The sequence below is a fragment of the Cercospora kikuchii genome, assembly GCF_019650295.1.
Source record: "Cercospora kikuchii DNA, contig_00002, whole genome shotgun sequence".
In the NCBI taxonomy this organism is placed as follows: domain Eukaryota; kingdom Fungi; phylum Ascomycota; class Dothideomycetes; order Mycosphaerellales; family Mycosphaerellaceae; genus Cercospora; species Cercospora kikuchii.
This window is the reverse complement of record NW_025408583.1, coordinates 1,238,170-1,260,906: the sequence shown is the minus strand read 5'-3', so window position 1 is coordinate 1,260,906 and position 22,737 is coordinate 1,238,170. Positions and strand designations below refer to the sequence as shown.

Sequence of the window (22,737 nt, the reverse complement as noted above, 5' to 3'; positions counted from 1 at the left end):
GCGCGCCCGCGCCGTGGTGCAGTGCGTTAAAAAAGTGCTGGTCGGAAGTGTAGAGCCTCTCGTTGCTGGCGCTGCTCTGTTTACACAACAACACGCTAAGTTAGGCTCGGCGCGGCACACCCCGCCAATCATGTAAGCGCCAAGATTTTGTCTGCACACTCTCCAAATCTCGAGCTTCGGAGGCTGTTTCGAACGCCAACGACATTCTCTGCCACCCTTTCACTAACCCACCAGCAACACAGCAAGAAGAATGGCAGACCGTGGTGGAGCAGCTCCTGGTGGCGCCCGTGGCGGCTTCGGCTCGCGCGGCGATCGTGGTGGTGACCGCGGTGGACGTGGCCGTGGCCGTGGCAGAGGTCGTCGCGGCGGCGCAAAGAGCGACGAGAAGGAGTGGCAGCCAGTGACCAAGCTCGGTCGTCTCGTAAAGGCCGGCAAGATCAAGAGCATGGAGGAGATCTACCTGCACTCTCTCCCAATCAAGGAGTACCAGATCGTTGACTTCTTCTTGCCAAAGCTCAAGGACGAGGTCATGAAGGTCAGACTTGGCGCATACACATGATATGGGGAGCAAGAATCGCTGATACATTGTCTACAGATCAAGCCAGTCCAGAAGCAGACCCGTGCCGGTCAGCGTACCCGTTTCAAGGCCATCGTCGTGATCGGAGACAGCGAGGGCCACATTGGTCTTGGCATCAAGACCTCCAAGGAAGTCGCTACTGCCATCCGTGCTGCCATCATCATTGCAAAGCTCTCGGTCGTGCCAATCCGCCGTGGTTACTGGGGTACCAACCTCGGTGAGCCTCACTCCATTCCTGTGAAGGAGTCTGGCAAGTGCGGTTCCGTCACCGTTCGTGTAAGTTTCAGCGCCACATCACCTCTTCTTGACAGTTCAGCAACTAACAATTTCCAGCTCATCCCAGCTCCTCGTGGTACTGGCTTGGTCGCTTCCCCAGCTGTCAAGCGTCTGTTGCAGTTGGCCGGTGTCAATGACATCTACACTGCTTCTTCCGGATCCACCAAGACCCTCGAGAACACCCTCAAGGCCACTTTCGTTGCCATCACCAACACCTACGGCTTCCTTACTCCTAACCTCTGGAAGGAGACCAAGCTCACCCGCTCCCCTCTCGAGGAGTACTCCGATGTGCTCCGTGATGGCAAGCGCTACTAGATGGATTCCGAAGTTGCTCTATTGAGGCTGAAAGGGAGCCCACGTTACGAAGGAAACGTACAGTAAAATAGACGCATGACCGAGTTCGGTTCTGAATTAGGCGATCGCTGAGCTTCATCCGCCACTGGCAGAGATGGTGGGCCAAATGTAGTTCAACTTGAGCCAAGAACGAATCTCATGTGTCATACACTTTGCCTCGAAATCACTTTCTCGCACAGTAATGTTTTGCTTAGTGACGACTAGGGCTATACATTTCGTCAGAATTGACGACTTCTCATAGTAATGCTTTACTTACTGACACCTCGTACATATGTAGATCGAAAGAGGGTGAAGGACACGCGTCACTCGGAAATTCCGTACCGATCTCGAGAGTCTACAAGCCTCCCTTGCCAGACCACTGGAGATCATCCAACAGCGGCTCTGCTGCCTGTTAGTATTGAAACATTGACGACGTGAGCGGTATTTGAAGGCAACTCAGGACAATTGTGGTCGTGGCTGAGTAATGGCAGTATCAGAATGCTCGCCATATCGATCTGGGCCCCGTCAACACTCGAGCGCGCGAAGCAGACAACTCCCTACGGTATTCTGACGCACAGCCAAACCTCATACTCGATCCTGCTTCCCATCACCTAGTGATGCTTAAGTTGCCAAGGCCGCCTGCTGACTTGGTGAGACAACCACAAACCTGAGTCCACGAGAGGGAGTCTGAAAACGAAAAAAGTTGTTGACAATCACCAGGATAGTAATCATCCGCGAAGATTGCTGGCGGATGCGAGTCATCCTCTTGGCCTGGCTTCGAGACGAGGAGGACAGGCAATAGCTTTTAGCTCGCGCGCAGAATCTCGATGGTTTGCCCTAAATGTCCAACCTATACTGCGAATTGACTCTCGCACGAAACGTATTGACTCACGACATGATCAGTAAACTTGGACTTCAGGCGATTCTATCCGGTGGAGGAATGGTGGAGAATTGGCGAATTCGTATCCCTGGTATGCGTTGCATTGCCCACATTGCCGTGCTGCGGCTCGCAACCGTTTCAGGAGGTGTTCTACATTCGAGATGGTGTATGGTCGATAGGCAATGGTATGCAAGCCTTCAGCATCCCAGTTCCAGCTCGGTACCGACATATGCCACAGCGTATAGTCATCTACCTCGGCGGCATGTAGTTACTCCATGGGGACTCTACGCAAGGTAACTCTCGCACGGTAGGATGACGAAAAAATGGTGCGCAATCGAACGAGCCGGCCTGGAGGCGGTGGCATCGAGGGTAGCGGTAGATCTGGACTGAGGTCGCCCCGGTACTGCAACAGTGTGGATAATCGAATCTTCCGAGATTGCTTCGTCACCTCAGGCACAAGTCGAAGCATGAGGAGCGTGGTCGACGTGGGACAGAATATCGCATTCTGGACAATTCGTCAGCCATTTCTTGCACACGATTCACGAAATTTCGGGTCGTCTGCAGATGCTCGAAACGTGAGTCAAGAGCGATGAAAAGCCTCGAAGTGCTCGAATATAGTGAAGCTTGTTGCAGACAACTTCAGAGGTTTGGTCCTGGTAGGCCAAGGATTCTTGCAGCAAATGGCGAGGCACGCTAGAGTGAAGGCGCATGCCACGATATCTGGACAGTCAGATCTACTCGACAGTGAATGGAATGAGGGCGTGCAACGACAAGCGCGCATCACTACTGTACGGTGGTAGAAGACTCTGATCACACACGTTGCATCACCCTTGCAATTGAGTACGAAATCTTGTCGAAGAACCCCAAACTGCCGACACTTGCTAGGAATTGTCAGTTACGGCCGTGACTTGAGGCGAGCAATCGCCGTGCCTGCGGGGTGAAGATTGGTCTTTCAGCGATATGAGTGGCCACGAAGCAACGGCGTCTCTGTGGTATGTGCACCATGGCGTTCGCAGGACTGTGATGAGCGGAGCGGGTGACAACGATGTTGTCGTCGGTTGGGCATGCAGACATGGAGATCTGAGCATCCGAAGACCCGTTGCCATTACAGGTATGGCCCGGACCTGGTGAGACTTAGCTTGGTGCGGAGGATACGACTTAAGTGTGATTACTGTGCAATGGAGCACTAAATAGCCGGCATTTGTTAGGGCAAGGATGGTGCAAATCATTCATCACGAATTGCCTTCGATGAAATGGCCGGGATCAGGTCAGCAGGGGAATTGGGGCAGGCGGTTGACCACCGCTGCCGCTGCAAACACGCCTGCTCTGCGGCGCAGCTTGTCCGTGCGGGACTTGTGGTTGGAACTTTGCCTTCTTGGCACATGTCCACGCAGCGACATCAGAACCGTGCAGCTCATCATCACGCACCGCGAATGAGGGCTCAATGCCGGACGGCTATATCACTGCTGCAGGCCTGCAAGCAATTTGGCGGAATGCTCTGCAGCCGAAGACAGGCTCTCCAGCGACCGCGACACGCAATTGTTTCGAAGCATCGTAGCAGCTCGTCCCACCTGCTGCTGCTGGCTGCACGATGCGAGCTGCCGCGAGCTTAACCGCACGGCTGACACGGCGGCGTCTTAGTGATCTGCTAAGCGTCGATGACAAAGATGGTCCTGACGTCTACCACGGCGCGGTGGGTATTCTTGTGCACGCCCGTGCATGCTCGACTCCGGCAACGAAGTGCACCTCGCGCGCGCAGCAGTCCGACTGGCTGAGCATGCCTTCAGCGCTCCTCGCGGTTCCTGCGTCGTGTTCTCAGCGGTGGTCTGCCTGCTGAGGCCATCTCGTCCAGAGCTGCGCGCGGCGAGTGACTTTGGGAACAACAGCAGCTGTGCCAGGATTGTACGACGTGCACGGCCGCCACGCCATGCGCTTTGGGACCTGCCCTTCATTGCCTAGATCAGCACTCGCGAGTCTCCCGTAGCGCTGCCGATCGCGAGACGTCTGCGTCTGCCCTCGCACACGCCCGCGCCGCTGGGTGCGCTGCTGAGATCGTGCATGGACGAGATGACTAACCAACGGCCAACCGAGCGAGCGTGCTGCTCAGGTTGCCTGACCTCACTTCCCGTGCAGTGCGTGCGTGCGTGCAAGGTCAATCTCTGCCCCTCTGACATGTCCTTCGTCCTTGCCCGCGCGCCTGCTCGCCCCAGTGAAACGCGGCATTCCATCATGAGCAGCCACTGTCGGACGAATAGGTGAGGTCAGCGTGGACCATCGACACAACCACCTTTCCGGACTGGGTAAATCCGCCGCACGGCATATGTTTTGGACACTGGCACCGGCACATGTGTCGACTTGACCGTGTGGAGAATCACCATCGTGGGCGTGGGCCTGCGTTGTGCTCGCAAGGTCGACGACCACTACAACTTCCAGTCATCGGGCTGGCATATAACTGCAGTAACGAACGGGAAACCCGATGCCGCTGCTGGTCAGCACCAGATCACACCCCGACAAGCAAAGAAATGAACCAAGAGAAACCAAGTCTGCCACAACGAGCGAGCACCAGGTCCTGCTGCCAATGCCTCGACCAGACGCCCACATGTCCCCATCTCCGCAGCCATCCGCACACGACGCCTCGCCCTCACCAGCGCATGCCTTCGCATCGGAGAGCCAATACTCGCCATCACTCAGTGCCTGGGTCGGAGAATCACGCTCAAATCATGCAGGGGTCTCAAATAGCTTGTCAATGCTGACGGAGGTTTACCCTACTCCAAGGGCGGCCCTGGCCTCCGTACACGCATCTCGTCCGGACCAGCGCCACACTCCTGCTGCATGTGGCGAACGTCACGATCCGCTGCGGCCAGCAGTTACTTCACCTCGCAAGTCCCTACCTGGGCCTTGGCGAAGCTTGCACTTCGATGATCGTCGCATCAGCACGAGCCAAACTACTGTCGATGCCCCACTGTCACTTAACATCCCTCCCCAGGTCAGAGGTATGTAAAGGCGACACTCAGCCCCATTTCGGCCTTTTCGCTGTTCGATGTTACTGCTCCCGATCACCTGCGTTAACCATGGTGGAGTAATGACAGATCCGCCAAAGCTTGCTACAGGCACGACCTCATCCAGCCAAACTCACAGTTATGCCACTTCAGAAGCGTCGACCCTCCTGCCATCGATTGCACTCCTCAACGAACATGCTGAGTCTCGATATAACGATCCGAACAATGCCGGGTCGTTGTCGACACAGATCTCCCTACCATGCCACTGCGCGACGTTGAGGCCGCTGCTCCGTGAATTCGTCGATGCTGTACTCGAACTCGACGAGAGTGTCCAAAGTCTGTCCAGAAGTCCGTCGCGTCCCGTATGTACTCACGGAGGCTCCGTTTACTGTTTCTGTGCTAATGTGGAAGGCAGCGTCCGAACAATATCGACAGCCACCCAGTGCAAAGTGTACATTGGATGCTAGAACGCTTGCGACAAACGAAGCGTCACATCGATGGCGTGGCTCGCGACATCAATACGGTTGGCGCAACACGTGCAGCACAACCTACTCAAGTGGACTCGACGCCGACTGGATCGAAACGATCCGCCGGTCCCTGGGACTGGGACGAGACAGCACAGAAACGCCCAAGGTCAGGTGCGTCCGAGTCAATGCACCAGCCCTTCCGCGCTCCGGCCTACGATCGTCCCAGGTCCATAGAGGATGCACGCAAGGATCTGTCAGGCTACTCGCCAGCACGTGCAGACTCAATTCCTGGGTCTGCTCATCCAGGAACCGCATCGCCAACCTTTGCTCAACGCGCAGCTCGGGCGCTCCCTTCGCCGTCCTCCATAACGTACTCAAACTGCTCAGCACCGTCTCTTCCCACTCTGGCAGCGCAATCGATTGCGTCTCCAGCGACGTCTTATCTACCAGCTTCGTCGTTGCATACTGCACCTGCCCATCCGGCGACATCAGCACACATTGCAGAACTGCAACACCAAGTGACACTCAAGTCTCTGGCACTACAAACGCTGCAGTCTGAGTACGCATCGCTCTTGCAAAAGCTCCAGCGGGAGAAAGTCAGGAGCCAAGCAATCGAGAAGAAGACAAGCGTGGCTGATCAAGAAGTGAATGAACTCACTAACAAGAATGAGGACTTGACTGAGCAGGTCAAGCTCCTGACATCTCAACTGGAACACAGTGAGAGGAAGAGGGAGGCGGAGCGATCAGAAGCTGAGCGAGAGAAGAACCAATGGGGCCGCATGTTGGAGATGTCTGGTCGGCTACAGGCGAAGGCTGACGCTGAGAAACAACGGTTGTTAGCGGAAAAGGAGACCTTGCTACAGCATGTTTCGCGGCTGCGGCAGCCACCAAAGGAGCAAGAAACCCAAGAAAAGCAGTTGGTGACATCGCCCGAAGATGATCAGCGTCGAGCCTTCATTGCACCTCGAGCGCAGACGCACGTGCAGGACAGAAGTGATGATCTGGACGAACTCAGACGAACGGTCGCTACCCAGGCTCGAAGAATCGAACTCTTCAAGTCTGCGCTCGAGCAAATAAGAGCGCAAAGCGCCGAGCTCGATGAAAGGGCGCAGGCCATTCGGCAGCGCAGTAGCGAGCTGCAAAACATATCCGGCCGCGCATTGAATGTGGACGACACAGTAGCAATGGCACAACACGCGCGTCCTGATGTCTCAGCCCCTCCGCCCTCGCAGGCGGCTGTGAGCACTTCCTTCGATCGTCAAGGACCTGATCGTAGGCCTCCAGTTCCAACGCCACAGTTGAGTAGACGTAGTACTACTCTTGATGTCTTGATCGATGGGCGCATGCAACCTGCGAATATCAAAGAGGTGTCGCGAGCCAGAACGCCTGGTCCAGATGAATTAGGGTTCCCCTTACCGCCGACAACTTCAACATCAGAAGAGCTATTGTCAGCCCTTGGGCCGGTGCCTATCGCTAGCTCGGGAGATATGGGAGCCCGAGGCTTGCAAGGGTCCCAGCACTCGTCTCAGTACGGGCTGCAATACGCTGGTGCCGCCCCGTCGAGTAGAGCATGGGATGCCATGGACTCGCGAAGGTCGAGAGAAGAACGTGGGCAAGCCTCATTGTCGCCTCACTCTGATGAGTTCGCGCGAAATAGCGTCAATCGCACGCCTGATCATGACTCTAGCCGGCCTGTGGGAGACCCAAAAGTGCAGGGAAGTGGGCCGGCTGAGGGCATTCCTCCGCCGCGGTCATCGCAAGTTCAAGCGTCCGAGAACATCGCGAGCGCATCTGATACATCATCAGCTTTGTTGACTCGCCCAGATATGGCATCTGGGCTGGAGAAATTGCAGCCGCGAGAATAAGGCGCATGGATTTAGAGGATCAATAGATATATGGCTCCCACGTAGTATACCAGTACGGCAGCTGCTTCCGAGTCGGTTCAGGAGCGAGTGACTGCATTAGATAGCATCGAAGCAACTGAATGTCGAATGGCATATACATTATATACTGTACTTTCACATGCAAGGGTCTTGCTGATGCCGGCATTTGGTGACGCTGTGTGGCGGGGCGTGCCTTCCCGTTCTGTTTATCGTCCGTGCGTTTGTTTACGGCGCGCCTTCCAAAGTCGAGAAGCAGAAGCAGCATTGCGACCAGAGCGAATTCTGGGGCAACACCAAGCGACACACTGGCAAAACCATTCATTGCCATATTGACACTCCGTATGATACACGTGCAGAGTTCAACCGCATAACACGACCGCGATTCCCGGTCATGTCGCGCTTTTCGCGTGGCCGCGCCGCTTCGCCCTACGACGACAACGTCTTCGCGACTGCCACCGAGACGAGCTTCAAGGACCTCCTACACTCGACGCCGCAGCGAGATTTTGCAGCCTCCCAGCACGCGTTCCCGCTCGACTACGACCAGCATCCGTCTCCCCAGCGCGCTCCGCAAGACGACATCACATTGGGCAGCGCGGAAATGTCCATTGAGCTGGGACGCGGCGTGAAGCGCTCCCAGTCAGACTATGCCGATTTGTCGTCGAATGCCATCTTCAGCTTCGAGCACACGCCGCCACCGCAGTCACGTGGTAATCAGAGGAACGCGGACAATGGCCTGAGAAAGCAAGCTTCTGTCCGCCGGGCTACGGAAACAACTAGGGCGAACGACGCACTCAAGCGTTCAACGAACCGCGCCGTGTCAGACAGCCTTCCTAGGACCAGAGCCGACAACGAGGCTGTTCAGACTACTGCGACCTTCTCTCTTCGTGGCTCCCGTTTTGCTGGTATACGGCAAGTGTCGTCTCAATACAATGTCCCCAAGCGCTACACCTCCGATGGGGGACTCGAGAACGCGAATACTACACCGCGCAGAGCTGCCTTTGGTAATCCCACTGTGCAGTCAGCCACATACACCTCTGGGCAATCATTCATGCTGCCCGATCTGCCCAATATCACGGAGCTGGTGTCAGGGCCGAACGAAGGCACACCACTTGTGCAACGCAGTTCTACATCTCGGACCCGTTTTGTATCTGGCACCCATCGCGCTGTGAATACCATGGCGGTTCCCCAGGACGAGCAGGCAATTTTGGCATCTCTACAAATGCTCAGCGATAGAGTCGCCCAGCTGGAACTGGAGAAGAGCGAGGCTCAGAAGCATGTGGAAGAGTACGAGCATGAGGTGATAGAGCTGCGAGCACAGCTTGGCGTCCAAAGACCAGACAGTGGTCTAGGTTCCGAGGACAACGACTCCGCACCAGCTGCCGCCTTGGACAAGACGAGACTACAAGCGAAGGTCACGGCTGCTGAAGAGAGGCTGCACAGAACGGAGCGCAAGATTAGTGTATCTGAGATCACTGTTACTCGTGTCACTAAAGAGCGTGATCACTTGATTCAACAGCTTGCTTCCTCCTATGTCAACAATGACGAACTTGAGAAGGAGAACGAGTCACTTCGTAGCAGTGTTGGGGATGTACTTGCCGAGAACGAGGAGCTGAAACTGCGTCTGCGAGAGCTCGAAGACAGGAACTCCAGCTTGCTTATGGAACTCGAACGACTGAGGACCGCGCGGACTTCGGAGAAGCTTCCAGCAAGGCAGGGGACAAGTCAGCGTAGGAGCGACATGGCTGGACACGAAAACATCGCAGAGGGACTTACGATCAGCGACACTGTGGACAGTAGGAAAGACACTCAGCGTACTGCTGGTCAGCGCCGCCATCGGAGCATTCCCCAGCTGAACGAAACGACCAAGCAGGATCTTGCCACAAGGATACAGACCGAGATCGAAAGGCAAAGAAAGGCTGCTCTCAGCTCAACGACGGGGACGTGTGATCGCACAGCGACAACAGGCATACGCTCAAGATCTCAATCCAAGCAACGTCCGCTGCGCCAGGAAGTCGATGCCGGCTCACACCACCAGCATACGCAAAATGCCAAGAATACAGTCGACCACAGCGAGCGCGCCTTTACAACGGAATTCACACATCTGTCGCGTCACTCTTCGAAATACGCCGACAAGTTTGAGGAAGACCTGACCCAGCTCACGGATCTGGATCCAGTAGATGTCGCAAGTCTCCGGCGCAAGCTCGAGGATGAGATGCGTGCTAGACATGCCAAAAAGCAGGACCAGACTCAAACTGCAGCAGATTCCACTTTGCGCTCGGTAACTCAGCGTTCCGTCACAAGAAAGTCGTCCATGAAGGATACTACGGGTGGCGCTGGCGTAGACGATGGCACTGTCCAACTCGAGCTCACCAAGACCGTCCGAGTGCAATCTCCACATACTGCAGACGAGATCTCACACTCTGGCCACGAAACTATTGGTGATGTCTCTTCGATCAGCAATACTGGCCGCCGACGGCGTCGCTCTACGGCGAGTGAGGGTCTCACGTCTGCGTTCATTGTCCCAGACATCACGGTGGCACTGGGTGAAACCACTATGCCGGTGCCAATCACCGACCGCTCCATATACGACCCCGATGCTACGGACATCACTGTCCGACCCTCTCAAGCCCCCATCTTGGCCCTCACGACAGTCATCAAGCATCTGGAAGAGGAAATCTCTCGACTGAAAGCCGAACGGGACGTTGAGAACAAGGCATACACTTCGCATGATCCTGGCATGGGAAGGCGCGTGCGACTCGCTTGTCTAGTCAGAATTGAGAGCTTAACGAAGGAGATTGAGAAGAAAAGTGATCAGGTCTATGCACTGTATGATGTCCTGGAAGCACACAAGGACGACATCGCAGATGTTGAGCAGAGGAAGGATGCTGCCGAACTGAATGATGACGATGTCGAGGAAAGCGAGCTTGCTTTCGAAGGTTTTAGTGAGACTGATGATGGCGAGGAGAGCAGAGAAGTGAGGTTGTGAGGCGGAGCGACTCTGTGGTCGATTTGATTTTTAACAGCGTTCATAGCGGCTTTGGCGTGGAGTTGGAGGAGTAAAAGCTGTCGGCTTGGGTGTCATGTCATGAATGGACTTCAAATACAATGGAACAATTGCGCTGATCACGAATGGTGCTTTTAATTTCGCGTCTATGCTAAGTAGGGTATGCGCATGTCGCTGCTAATCATAAAGTAGAGTCGAGCCTATGCATCGCAAGATTGATTGCACAATTATTATCGTCACACATAACGTACATGTATCGCGTATCGCGCAAATGTCTTCACTGCGTGCCGAACGTCCAGCCACCGTGAATGTCCGGGGGTATATTCATGTTTCCAAAATTGTAGTTGATATCTTGAGAGATGAGATCTGCGTCGCTGAAGCCGATTGATGTTGGCATGTTAGACACGTCTTCCATGATCCTATCCCAGTCCCAGGACATGTCTGCGTTGTTAAAGGCAGACATATCGGTTGGCATGTTGTTCACAGGGTCGAGAGAAAAGTCCACTGACGGCTCTATTAGCCATTGACAAGCAGGCTTCGCTGTTTGATGTAGACCATGAGTAGACTCGATGGATGTCTGAGCAAGGTGTGGTGCTGCGCCATTGTTTAGTTGTATCGACGACCGAGCGTCCAGCGAGCCTTGGCGGTTGGCGATATCAAGGCCGGCCAAGTTCTTTGTCGGCGGACTGTTGCTGTCGCTAGCTGGTGTGCTTGCAGTGCCATCGCGGAAAGTCTGGGCTTTCTTGTAAAGTTTCTCGATGGGTCGCCACAGCATGCCATTTCTGGTGTCGGCCACTGCACTGGAATTGCGGTCGTAAGATTTGTCAACCAGCGCCCAAGCAGTGCGAGCCAATTCTGTGTCTCGAACAGAGCAAAGGCCAGCCAATGCGACAGCTAGAGCATGCCACTGTACCCAGAAGATCCATCTCCAGCCCTCTGCTTCGGGATCTTCATAAATCATCTCGCCAGCCTTCAGCGTATTGACGGCAAGCTGCAGTACGAATGGGCTATCCACTCGCGGTGGAACACTACCAGTAAGTTTTTGCATTGGCCTGACGGCACGAAGGATGCTTGATGCTATCATGGAGTGGCCAACAGCGTGCAAGAAACGATCGTATGGCCGTGACCGATCGCAAAAGCGGAGATATTTCTCATTGATGTCCTTGCTAAAAGCTTGAGTGGTTTCGAAGCGGCGCTGCCATGTATCATGCCCCGGAGATAGTAGTGCGATGTTCAGATTCGTAGCTTTGTTGCACATCGAAGTGAAAGTCATGTCGCTGAGGCCCTCCTCACGGGGCGTAATGACCGTCGACCTTAGGTCGAAATCGTCGTCGTTCACATTGGTCGGAGGTGGAATCGTAAACGCCGTCAGGGGTAATAGAATCTCAGTGCCTCGATCGATGGACGAGAATGCATCAAGAACGCGAATCTGATGCCAGAGACGACGCCGTTGCTCCCTTTCATACGGCGTGGTGGTGTTAGGGTCCTCGTGTTGAAGTCCCATGCCTTGGGCGACGCGAATTATGAGCGCTGTCAGTGTCCAAGGCCGCCTGCTGGGATCGGTCTGTCTGGCTGCGGCAACATAGAGCACAGCTGCCTGAAGTGTCGCCAGATCGGACGTATTGATGAACTCGGCTTGCGCCAGAGCCACGTCGCAATGTCTCCGGAATTGTGCTAATAGATCAGACCGAGCGGCTCCAAATCGGCCGTAGCAGTCTTCATCTCGCAAAGATGTCACACTTGCGAACCATATTGCGGCTTTCAATGCCCTGTTAGGCGGTGCCTGAGCGTTCAGCCCAAGATAGTCATCGCCAAAGTTCAGAAATGGTAGTACTGTTGGGCGATGCAACAGCTTGAACACCGGGTCAATGTTGGCAAGGAAGATGTTGTAGAGCTGGCTCTGTGTGTCGACTGAAGGCTCAGGTAGTGCTCCTGGCATCACAAAAATGGAGCCAGGAGGGCATATCAGCAGATCTGCCGACGATGCAGCATCCGTCGGTCGTGCTACGAGAGGGGTAGGCTCTGATTCAGGACTCTCTTCCTCTTCGTCTTCTCCCTCTAGCGCCTCCCGAAGTGCCTGTACTTCATTGGTGAGCGTTGCCCAGAACGGTGTCCCAAGAAACTTGGAGACTTTGGGCGGCGTGGGTGAATCGATCTGGGGCTTTGCATCTTCGGGCTCTTCATCCTCTTGATCGTTGGAACTCGTTCCTGGTACACCGACTTCGCCGCTCAATGTTTCGACGAGGCTCTCTAGTTTCGAGATGCGACTCCTCAACTCAGAATCAACAGCCCTCTTGCCGGCGTGCCTTGTCCTCGGCTTCCTTTGAGATGGTACGCAGGCTAGACTGGACCTGGAACACTGGCCGCATGGAAAATGTCTATCGCACTTGATTTTTTTCTTTTGACCTTGTATCCAGGTCAGCATGTGTCTGCGTGGCGCTGGTTTGAGGAGATCCTACAGGCTTGGCAAGCGAGCTTGATGTGGGCGCCGTCGCTAGCGTGGGTGGAGGCGGGCGAAGACTCCATGTTCATCGAATAGCTGTTCCTGGTTCTGGCATCAATGCTGAGATTTGATCGTTGGCGGACCCTAGAGTGGCATGTAATGCCTATGTGCACGTCATGTACTCCTTCGCCAGATTGCGCCTGCTTGGCGACTAGTGCTTCAGAAGGATTGCAGCTGCAGTGCGTCAATCCGTGGTTCGGGAGTCGACTGAGCGCAGCAGTAATACTGCCGTTACACTTGTGCTAGGCAGGATGTGTTGGCGCATTGTTGGGTCGTGCTCCTAAGCCCCAATCCCAAAATGGATACCGTCAGCGAGCTTGTTGCTGAATCATCCGCCATGATTTTCCGGCGCACGCGCTGGCGCGTCTTTGTTTGGAAGCTTATCTTATCCGTGCTCACGGTCCGAGAACATCAACACTCTGTAACATTGGCCGGCAGTCACTCGCTCGCACGCACACAACAGCATGCCCGAAGCCATTGCCACCACCAAGCGCAAGTTCTACAAAGCCCTCGATGCGCTGACCAACCCTACGCCCGCGGCAGCTTCACACGATGCCGCATCCACCACCAACAACAAGCGGAGCTCAGCAGCAGCCGCCGCCTTCGACGATGCCCGAGAGCGAGCTCGCAAGAGGCTTCGACATTCGACCTCAACTACATCCTTGAACGATATTACCGCCACCGTGTCCGTCTCATCCCGCTCACACCCGTCGCCGTTGAAGCTGCAGCCCAAAAGCAGCGTTGAACCCAAAGCACTTCCCAACTACTCTCCCTGGTCGCAGGAGACTTTCCTTGCCCGGCTGAAGACGTATAGCAGCGTGAGCACGTGGCATCCCAAGCCGGATCCTATCAGTGAGGTGGAATGGGCGAAGAGGGGTTGGGTTTGCGTAGATGTGAACACAGTCGCGTGTCGAGGCGGATGCGAGAGACGAGTGGTAGTCAGCCTGGACACATCGGCACGCCCGTTGCAAAATACAGAGGAGAACGAGCCCAACAATGAAGCAGCCGAGGACGAAGACGAAGTCGCCGCTGCTCTGGAAGAAGCTCTAGCAGAGCGATACAAAGACGAAATCATCAATGGCCACTCCAGCTCCTGCATGTGGTACAAAGCCGGCTGCAAAGACGACATTTACCGCCTACCCGTTGTGCGCTCCTCAATCTGGCAGCCCGAGCTATCACAGCGCTTTCGGAGTCTATTACGAATGAGTAGCTCCATCGATGAAATCAGAACTAGAGCGCTGGAAACATCAACATCTCCGCCAGAGAAACTTTTGAAAGAGCTTCCCCGAGACATCGTCGACCCTGCAGACACCACTCATCGCTGCTCAGCCAAAGCCCTTCAAATAGCGCTCCACGGCTGGCGAGGCGCTCCTGAATCTGGCAATGACCTATTGTACTGCGATGCTTGCTTTCAGCGCGTTGGGTTATGGATGTATCAGCCAGAATACATCGCTTCACGTCGGCGGCCCTCAACGACCGACGAGGAAGCAGATGACGCGAGAGTGGACCTTGTTGAGATGCATCGCGACCACTGTCCGTGGCGCAATGCTGAAATGCAGAAAGCGACGGGCAGTTTGGCCGGATTGAACGCTGCTGAAATCCTGTATAGAGTGGTAGCAACAGCCTGCAGAGATCACAGGCGGCGATCGCACGAACCTCTCCCAATCGTCGGGGCGAGCGAGCAGGATCAGGAAGCAGACGATCTGTCAACAGAAGCACCAACTTTGACAAGGGAGGAAGTGGCGAAACAGGACAAGGAACGCGAAAGTAGGATGAGGAAACTGAAGAATCTCTTCAACATCAAGAGGAAGTCGATCAGTGCGTTGCCCGCACGAAGTACGACTTGAGACTAGGAGATGCAAATTGGCTGCAAACTATCGTCTGCATGGCGCTCGCGCTGCATATCCTCGTTCAACATAATTCTATCGTCTCAAGTTCATCGATGCGTTATGCTCCCTTTCTCCATCAGACGTAGCAAGAACAGCGTTCGTGCTCTTCAAACTTCTGGCAGAGGGACAGCTCGGTACAGCAGAATCAATGCGCTGTGCGTCTCACCGCCGCCAGAGAGGGTCTCGATCTTCTCACTATCCACTTCCTGCACCTTGTCATCGTTGAACCACCACCACTTCCCATCTTCGGCTTTGCCAGGGGCAGCAGACTTCTTCACGTAGGCAGTGTAGTGCCCAGAATCTGCAGAAGAGCCTTGGTGCGTGACTACGCCTCGGAGTTCGTAGAGCCCAGTTTGATTTGCTGCTGGATCTTGCGCCATATCCGGGTGCACGAGAGAGAGCAGCTCCTTCTTCGACGCAAGGATAGACGCTGCGCGTTCCTGCTCGATCTGATCGTCGGTCTTGTAAACACCCTCTTCTGTGCCCCCCATTGCGGTATCCTGCGAGCCGTTGGCGGCCTTCTGCTTGGCCAAGTCGCTTTCTGTGTCAGGGCCTGTTGCCTTCGTCTCGCGCTCCTTTTCTTTCTGAAGCTTCTTCTGCAGTGGCTCGTCACCGCGCACTTTCGCGTCCTTGGAGGCATCTTCGATCTGCTGATTGATTCGCTTTTGACGCTTCTTGGCTCGCTCGACATCCTCTTCTTCCTTGCGTACCTCCCGAATGCGATCACGGACAGGAATGAGCTTCTTGCGAAGCTCATCTGTGCAGAATTCGGTGACGTCGATCTCATGTTGGAAAGTGACTTTTCGTAGGATCTTGGCCTTCTTCCCGGTATCCTTCCGCCAGAAGAAGCGTACAAAGTGGATGGGCAGGTATTTGGGCAGTCGTGCGATCTTGGACTGGCGTGCGTAGATTGCAGTACGACCAAGGCTCTCCGAATTCTTCTCGAGCTCCTCGTTCAAAGCGATGCTGATGCCTTCCCGCATGTGGTTGACTTCGACGTTGATGTTGCACTTCAAGTCGTTGAAGTCTTCAGTGTTAGTGACAGCTTCCTCCTCTGGTGCCTCCTTGCAAGTCGTCGTGACCTCGAATTTGCCTCCCATATACTTGTCCACCCAAGTCTTGAAACCGTTCGGGTCACCCTTGAGCTTGAGAGTATCTCTCAAGTTCTGCACCAACTGCGACCAGACTTCTTCCGCATCTTGCTGGGCGTAACCATGCCCATTCTTGGCTCTCTCTGCGAACTGAGGATGCTTCTGACGCAGTGCTGTCAGGAACATCAAGGGCGGAAAGCCTTGCTGTGTCTCGTTCATCTGCTGGAAGAGATCACCAAGTGCAGAAGTCAAGTCTGACCCGCCGCTCAGGCCGCCTAACCCGTGCTGCGCAAGCTGCTCGGCAGAGAAGAGCGATGATGATGGACCGGCAGTAGGTGCGGCTGGCTTGTATCCTCTCAATTCCTCCACAAGCTCCGGCACGGCACGTAGTGTCTGCAGCGTGGCGTTGGCGTAGCAGGTGTTGCCCATATTCTGAAGCCCAGCTGGTATCGCGCCCTCCCGTTGTGCCAGCTCCGCCTCCGTCATGTCTTCTGCGAATTTGATCTTTTCTGTTGGCGCATCTGTCACAATTTTGTCGGATGGATTGCCGATGAGTGTGATTGTTTGCCCTGGTTTCAGACCCAGCGACTTGAGTGGAGTATCATCTTTGACCATCTTCTTCGCAACGATCTTCTGGTAGTCGGGCTCCACGCCGGTGAGCGAATAAAGCTGTAGCTTCAGGTCCTCGCCGGTGCCATTCTCGACGTCGACCTCCAGATCGTGGGTCTTGCCTTGATGCTTGACCTTTATAGGTATTTCCGCCATCTTGTCGTCGTGTGTCGCTCTGGCCTGGGTTTGAGCTGCAGGACTGTAGGCTGATTCGAGTCAAGACGTAAGAGATGGGCGATTGTGACGGGTTGGTGTGGCAAGCGGCGATGGAAGTGAGAAGTTATCGGCAGAAGGTTTGTTGACAGGCGACATCATCCATCGCGGAAGTCGGCCACTTCACTCCAGCCCCGCCGACGTTTGGAGGCAAGTACGCATGTTCCCGATCTCCACACCAAAAACATATGAACATTCGTCTGCTATGTCCGATTATATATCAAGTGCCCACCCAAAACTCCTCGCTTTCTACTAAAAACTGTCCAGAGCGCCTCGCTTTCTACAAGCCTCTTAGGGTATCTCAGAATATTACAAAGTCTAGTAAAGTGTCTTGTTCAAAACCATGTCAGCCACTTCAAGAACCTGAACAAGGCCAGAATGGCTTTCTTCAAGCTGTTGACCACAACCACGATCAGCCAAATTGACCACATGATGCCGAGTAGAAGCCACTCGAAAAGCTTCGAGCTCACGTTGACAAGGAGCCTGAAGTTTTTCCTGCGCGCTCGGAACATGCTGTCAATAGTGTTGTCCATGCGCTTAATGTCTTGCGGCATCCTGGTGGTGAGTTCCACGTTGAAAGCATCTGCTTCGTCCGAAGTTTCGTGCACACGCTTCGTGAGTTGATCTCCCGCTTTATGCGAAAGCGCCTCCAAACGCACGCTCAAGTCTTTCACCACCTGCCCCTGGAAACGCTGGAGCAGTTTCTCCAAATCGACAATCGTGCCGTCGACGGTGCCACAAAGCCACTGGGCTGCTGTAACGTTCTCTTCTTTTCGATTCATCGGTTCGAGATCATGTCCCGCTACTTCTGCGGCTTTGACAATGATAGGCAGCGGATGTTCGCGGGTGGAATTAGCCATGTGGCATATCTCCTGGGCTTTGATGCCCGAAGCCAACAACAGCGTCCGCACTCGAGCAATGTCTCTTGCTGTCACTCGACTCGGCAATTCGTCATCTGCGCTGCTGGTCTGCACCTGCCCACGCTGCGCGTTGTCGGAGATGCTCCAGTGCCTCTTGCCAGAGCCGCCTGCCTGGCCATTTCTGATTTTCATGTTCGAGAGGCGCGAGTCTGTTTCAACGAGCGTCAAATCATTCTGTGAGACCGACCTCCTGCGCTTGTAAGTTTCGGCCCAAGTCAAGCCTTTTTGAGCTTTATTTGGAGACAACTCAGGCTCTGACACGTTTCCATCGTCCGGTAGGTTGATCTTTGGCAACTCTTGCTGCCGAGACCGCGACAACGCATGCAGCTTATCGAATGGATTGCTGTCCTCTGACAACGGGCTTGTCGGGGCTGTTCTATCGCGAGCAGCTGGAGACCTGAAGGATGGCAGGCCCGAAGTGAAATACTTCGCTTTGGGCCTCGGACGTTCAAGAGACGCGCGCGGACTTATGCCATCATCGAGGACATTATCTTCGTCATTTCGTCTGCGCAGCAGAGCGTGATCCACATCGACATCGGAGGCATCGGACTGTGGTACAGACGATTCAGCATTGACACCTTCACGGCTGCCACGAAACCTATCGCCAAAGCGCGAGCTCTCGTTGCGTACAATATCGCGCACTCGGCCACCCTTGAAGAACCGATTCGAGGCAGTTTTGGATCCTTTCGTGGACGAGGCAGTATTTGTTGTGTTCGTGTACGTCTGCAATAGCTCGCTGTCTATGCTGTCAGACGTCTTGTGGCGCCTGAAATGAGCTGGTCGCGCCGATTCGACGCTGGAACGAGGCCCTCCGGTGCCAGAATCAGCGCTCAAGACAGGCGACAATGGAGCACCCGTATTATTGGCAAAGTCAGTTGCTTCGATATGATTGCGTTCCTTGCTTTTGCTACGCGAGTGTAAAAGGGGAAGTTTCAAGCCCTTCGATTTGTGTTTCACGGGTGACGACTGCTTGCTGAAAGTCGATTCTGAGGTGCTTTGGCGCGAGAAATCCGGCACGACGGGCGAAGACGGGCTGTCCACGATCATCTCGTTCATGGACGGTAGAGTGCGCTCCATAGAGCCTTTGCTGTCATCAGATGGGGAACGTTGATGTCGTTGGGTATCGACGGAAAGTCTCCCTTTGCTTGCTGCATTACTCTCTTGACGCGAATTGCTCCCACCCGTACGCATTGTCGCGAAACTGGTATTTTGTGTGTCCCAGTGGTCCGGCGACAAGAGCTCCGGGGAAGACAACTCGCCCTTTTCGTCTTTGGCAATCATCTCGCGCATATGCCGTTCCAGAGGCCCGATGTTCTCATCGCCGCCCTCATCATGACCAAATCGTAACGCCGGAGGTCTGCGTCCTTCGTCACTGGAAATGCTCGAGACGCTTCCTGACCTATTGACGTGGCCGCGACCAAGACGCGGTAATGGCAGGATATGCTTATGCTTGTGCTTCGCTCGGTGCTGCTCTTCACTTTCAGAAGCATCGGAGTCATCACGGTGGTTCCCATGGTGGTCTTGCAGCTTTTCGCCTTCCATGCTGCGGCGCGTAATGTCTTTACTGCGTCGCGGCGCCTCCAAGCTGGCTGTGGTCCTTGCTGGAAATAGTCGATGGCCATGCCGGTCTTCAATTAAAGTCTTGTTATCATGCTTTTCAACCCAGTACGTATCTGCAAGGAGCTCCGCCGGCTCGATCATCCATCCATTTTCTGGTCTTACAATAACGGAGGATGTAGTGTCAGTGCGACGGTGACCCCGGACTGTATCTGGATGATCGTTGGAGTCCGCCTCAAGCTCGCCAGAGAAAGGCGGCAGTCGGACCTGGTCTTCACCTGGTCTGAAGGAGCTGTTCTTCGCTGCAGCTTCGACTCCATCGATCCAACGCCGGATCCGGTCGGTCTCCTGAAATGTTTCTGTCGGTGCAGTCAGTGGTCGGCGCTGGCGATTGCGTATACGACGATTGCGCAGGGCTTGAAGAGGGTTGTACTGCCTTCCAAGCTTGTGCTTGTGCACGCTTTCCGATGATGTGATTCTGGTCATGTGATAGTGCGCGCTCCCCGGGCTGCTTGTAGCTTGCATGCTGTAGTTGCCAGGTGCAGTGGCATCCGGCCGCAGTGGCGGTAGATTTTCTAGTAGGCGCCTGTGCTCACTTGCAAGCTCGAAGTACCTGCGCGCCTTTTCTGTCCGGAAAAGGGTAGCTGGCGAGAAAGTGTGCACAATGTTCCGCCCCAAGTCGATAGGACTTTCGAGTAATTCCTCTCGGTGTGGACTGTGCCTATGTGATACAGGTGTCGGTATCCGACTCTCATTCGAGTAGCTGGCCCTCTTGCCCGCCGATGACGCTGATCGCACGGTTCCATAGCCCGAGTCCATCGCAGAAACTACCCTCCTGCTCCCCGCAGGAGTGATTGGCACTGGTAAGGCGCTGGTGGAATGGCGTTTTCGACTCTCGCTCAGGTTGAGTGCCATCTGCACCAGCTGCGCTGGATCCATCGCGGGTGGTCGGGCCTCTGGCAGCTTGCCAGAGCCAGCCTTCGTAGACCGCTCGCTTGAGAGCTGCCGTGAAAGTGGTGAACTTCCATGGGATGACTCTCCCGAGACGCGTGCGGCCGCATTTCGTGGCTTATCGAGCTGGATGTGCCCATTGTTGTGACTCCGGGATGCTCGCTTGCTGCTCAGCCCAGGGGCGTGGTCGGAGGCTCTGACGTGTCCGTTGCTGAGTACTGAGCCTAGCAAGAAGCCACCAGGCTTTCTGACCCGTTGTGGTATTTTGCTCTGGCCTATGCTATCGGCCTGGTTCGACGTGGCCTCTGCAGTGCTGGACCTCGTCTCACTTGATCCTCGAAACTTGTCAGGGAAGCTGTGGGAGCTCCCTCTGGCGCTGGAGCTGCGCGACTGAGCGCGGGAACTCGACTCCGCATGGCGAGATTCGGCTGCAGCAAAGCTCACATCGGCGGCGGGCGAGGGTCGGGCGGTGGCAGCGTGGTCGAGGTCGACGTCAATGGACATGGCCAGGCAGCGCGAGTGAGCCGGCTCGACGGACGAGACGATGCCGGGTCGCAGGCGTGCTCATGGCGAGGGTGATGGCAGAGAGGGACAGTGCGTGGACACATGCATCTCCTGGCCCCGGCACGAAAGCGACTAGCGTGTGAGGGCAAGAGTAACGCGCAAAGGCTGGCCAGATTGGCAGCTGCTGTTGTCCGTCGCTCAACGGTGGTTCACGTCCGTCGGACTCGGCACGTTTTGTGGGCTGCTGCTGCTGCGGCCAAGGAATGCGCACGCATGCATCAAGCACACAACCACTCCGCGGACGTGGCAGAGCATGTTCGAAGCCGGCGCTAGGAGGGATTCACTGCTTGAGTGCACCGCACTTCATGACGACGTACCGCAGGTCTACAGGCAGCTGCTCTTCACCAAGGGATCCGCTCGGCCTACCAAGAACGTTGTGCATGTGAATGTGTATGCGTGGCGTTCACGATGGTTGCCAGCCGAAAAGAAGAGAAGGACTGACAGACTTGCAGACAAGCTGTCCGCCGGGGGAATACGGCTATCTCCTCGGATCACGCAAACAATAGAGTCTCGTGGCTGTGCGCCATCATGTAGGCACAGGAACAGAGAGATGGCATGGCGACAAAGTCTTGCGGCGTTCCAGTGTCTGTATGATGATCTGCACCCAAACTTTAAAATTTGAACCGTCTCAAGCAGTGCGGCCGTAAGTAGGTGCGAGCCGCTAGGAGGAAAGTCGCCCGGCAGCGACGGTGTGGCGGCTCTGATAGCATATGTGTAGAGCTCGAACGCCGTATTGTCACTCGATCCCGCAACACAAAGCCCTCACACACCGTACAATAAGAAACAGGCAATTGGCCATCACTACCCGTGTCAGCACTCAAATTGGCGTACAGCAGACACCATGTTTGAGTGGTTCTTCGGCAAGAGCTTCAATCCCGAACATATACCTGATCTCTCTGGGAAAGTGATCCTGATAACAGGCGGTAAGTTTTCAACCTCGTTACAAGCAAAGCAGGCGGTCTGACAACTTCAAGGAAACACTGGTCTCGGGAAGGAGACTGTCCTGCAGCTTGCAAAGCACAATCCACAAGAGATATTCCTGGCAGCAAGAACGCCATCAAAAGCGGAAGATGCCATTGCGGACATTAAGACGCGCGTGCCCAACGCCAACATCTCCTACATCAAGCTCGACTTGACATCTCTCGCTTCGGTCAAAGATGCAGCCGAGGAGATCAAGAGTCGATCTGATCGCCTCGATATTTTGATCAAGTACGTTTCCATGGCGCCGCAAAACACAGGTGCGAATCTAACACGCTTCTAGCAATGCTGGCATCATGGCAGTTCCATATTCCAAGACAAAGGATGGCTACGAGATCCAATTTGGCACAAATCACATCGGCCACTCGCTTCTCACCAAGCTCTTGCTCCCGACACTGCTCGAAACTGCTGACCAACCTGGCTCTGATGTGCGAATCATCAACGTCTCCTCGGCAGCTCACATGATGGCCCCAGGCATTGTGTACGACCAAGATCTTCTGGAGTCATATATAACCCACCGACGTTACGGCCAGTCAAAGCTGGCGAACCTCCTTCACGCGCGAGAATTGCAGCGTCGCTACCCACAAATCACGACGACTTCACTGCATCCGGGAGTCATCTTGACAGATTTGTACGCTAGTCAGAAAGAGTCGAACATCTTTGTCAGACTCGCTCTGCCGTTGATAAAGCCGTTCTCACTCGACGTACCAGGAGGAGCGAAGAACCAATTGTGGGCGGCTACAGCAGACAAGAAAGAGGTCGGAAGCAGTTACTACTGGACGCCGGTTGGCATTAAGAGCGGAGGAAGCTTTTGGCATGCGCAGAAGCCGCAGTTGGCCAAGGAATTGTGGGACTGGACTGAGAACGAGCTTGAGACCCAATTGAAGAAGCTCAGCTGAGCGTGTCCATCCGGTCGAGCGTTGATAGTTAGTTGAGAGAGGTCGCCAGCTTGATGTACATATCTTTATTCATGCTTGCATGTTATGCGTCGTCTTGGCGTGTGCCATGAGTCAGGTTGCTAGCGTGAACGGCTCCAAACTTCG

The 22,737-nt window shown here is 54.9% G+C and overlaps 8 protein-coding genes across 8 annotated transcripts; 5 read left to right on the top strand and 3 right to left on the bottom strand.

Moving 5' to 3' along the window:
* Positions 1 to 250: 250 nt before the first annotated feature.
* Positions 251 to 1,168, top strand: CKM354_000271600 (ribosomal 40S subunit protein S2; the record flags this gene model as incomplete). The annotated part of the gene is made up of 3 exons (XM_044797881.1): positions 251 to 535; positions 596 to 853; positions 911 to 1,168. 3 exons carry the CDS (start codon positions 251 to 253, stop codon positions 1,166 to 1,168), a joined length of 801 nt encoding a protein of 266 aa, XP_044653816.1.
* Positions 1,169 to 4,542: 3,374 nt separating this feature from the next.
* On the top strand, positions 4,543 to 7,397 carry CKM354_000271500 (uncharacterized protein; the record flags this gene model as incomplete). Its single annotated transcript, XM_044797880.1, has 3 exons — positions 4,543 to 5,059; positions 5,156 to 5,427; positions 5,481 to 7,397. The coding sequence occupies 3 exons, from the start codon at positions 4,543 to 4,545 to the stop codon at positions 7,395 to 7,397; spliced, it is 2,706 nt and encodes a 901-aa protein (XP_044653815.1).
* Positions 7,398 to 7,806: 409 nt separating this feature from the next.
* Positions 7,807 to 10,401, top strand: CKM354_000271400 (uncharacterized protein; the record flags this gene model as incomplete). Its single annotated transcript, XM_044797879.1, has 1 exon — positions 7,807 to 10,401. The coding sequence occupies one exon, from the start codon at positions 7,807 to 7,809 to the stop codon at positions 10,399 to 10,401; it is 2,595 nt and encodes an 864-aa protein (XP_044653814.1).
* Positions 10,402 to 10,696: 295 nt separating this feature from the next.
* Positions 10,697 to 12,951, bottom strand: CKM354_000271300 (uncharacterized protein; the record flags this gene model as incomplete). The annotated part of the gene is made up of 2 exons (XM_044797878.1): positions 10,697 to 12,825; positions 12,879 to 12,951. The coding sequence occupies 2 exons, from the start codon at positions 12,949 to 12,951 to the stop codon at positions 10,697 to 10,699; spliced, it is 2,202 nt and encodes a 733-aa protein (XP_044653813.1).
* Positions 12,952 to 13,386: 435 nt separating this feature from the next.
* On the top strand, positions 13,387 to 14,769 carry CKM354_000271200 (uncharacterized protein; the record flags this gene model as incomplete). Its single annotated transcript, XM_044797877.1, has 1 exon — positions 13,387 to 14,769. The coding sequence occupies one exon, from the start codon at positions 13,387 to 13,389 to the stop codon at positions 14,767 to 14,769; it is 1,383 nt and encodes a 460-aa protein (XP_044653812.1).
* A 149-nt stretch (positions 14,770 to 14,918) lies between these two features.
* CKM354_000271100 (ubiquitin-specific protease UBP6) lies at positions 14,919 to 16,667 on the bottom strand (the record flags this gene model as incomplete). The annotated part of the gene is made up of 1 exon (XM_044797876.1): positions 14,919 to 16,667. One exon carries the CDS (start codon positions 16,665 to 16,667, stop codon positions 14,919 to 14,921), a length of 1,749 nt encoding a protein of 582 aa, XP_044653811.1.
* Positions 16,668 to 17,059: 392 nt separating this feature from the next.
* CKM354_000271000 (uncharacterized protein) lies at positions 17,060 to 20,656 on the bottom strand (the record flags this gene model as incomplete). The annotated part of the gene is made up of 1 exon (XM_044797875.1): positions 17,060 to 20,656. One exon carries the CDS (start codon positions 20,654 to 20,656, stop codon positions 17,060 to 17,062), a length of 3,597 nt encoding a protein of 1,198 aa, XP_044653810.1.
* Positions 20,657 to 21,557: 901 nt separating this feature from the next.
* CKM354_000270900 (uncharacterized protein) lies at positions 21,558 to 22,593 on the top strand (the record flags this gene model as incomplete). Its single annotated transcript, XM_044797874.1, has 3 exons — positions 21,558 to 21,639; positions 21,691 to 21,925; positions 21,978 to 22,593. The coding sequence occupies 3 exons, from the start codon at positions 21,558 to 21,560 to the stop codon at positions 22,591 to 22,593; spliced, it is 933 nt and encodes a 310-aa protein (XP_044653809.1).
* Positions 22,594 to 22,737: the final 144 nt, after the last annotated feature.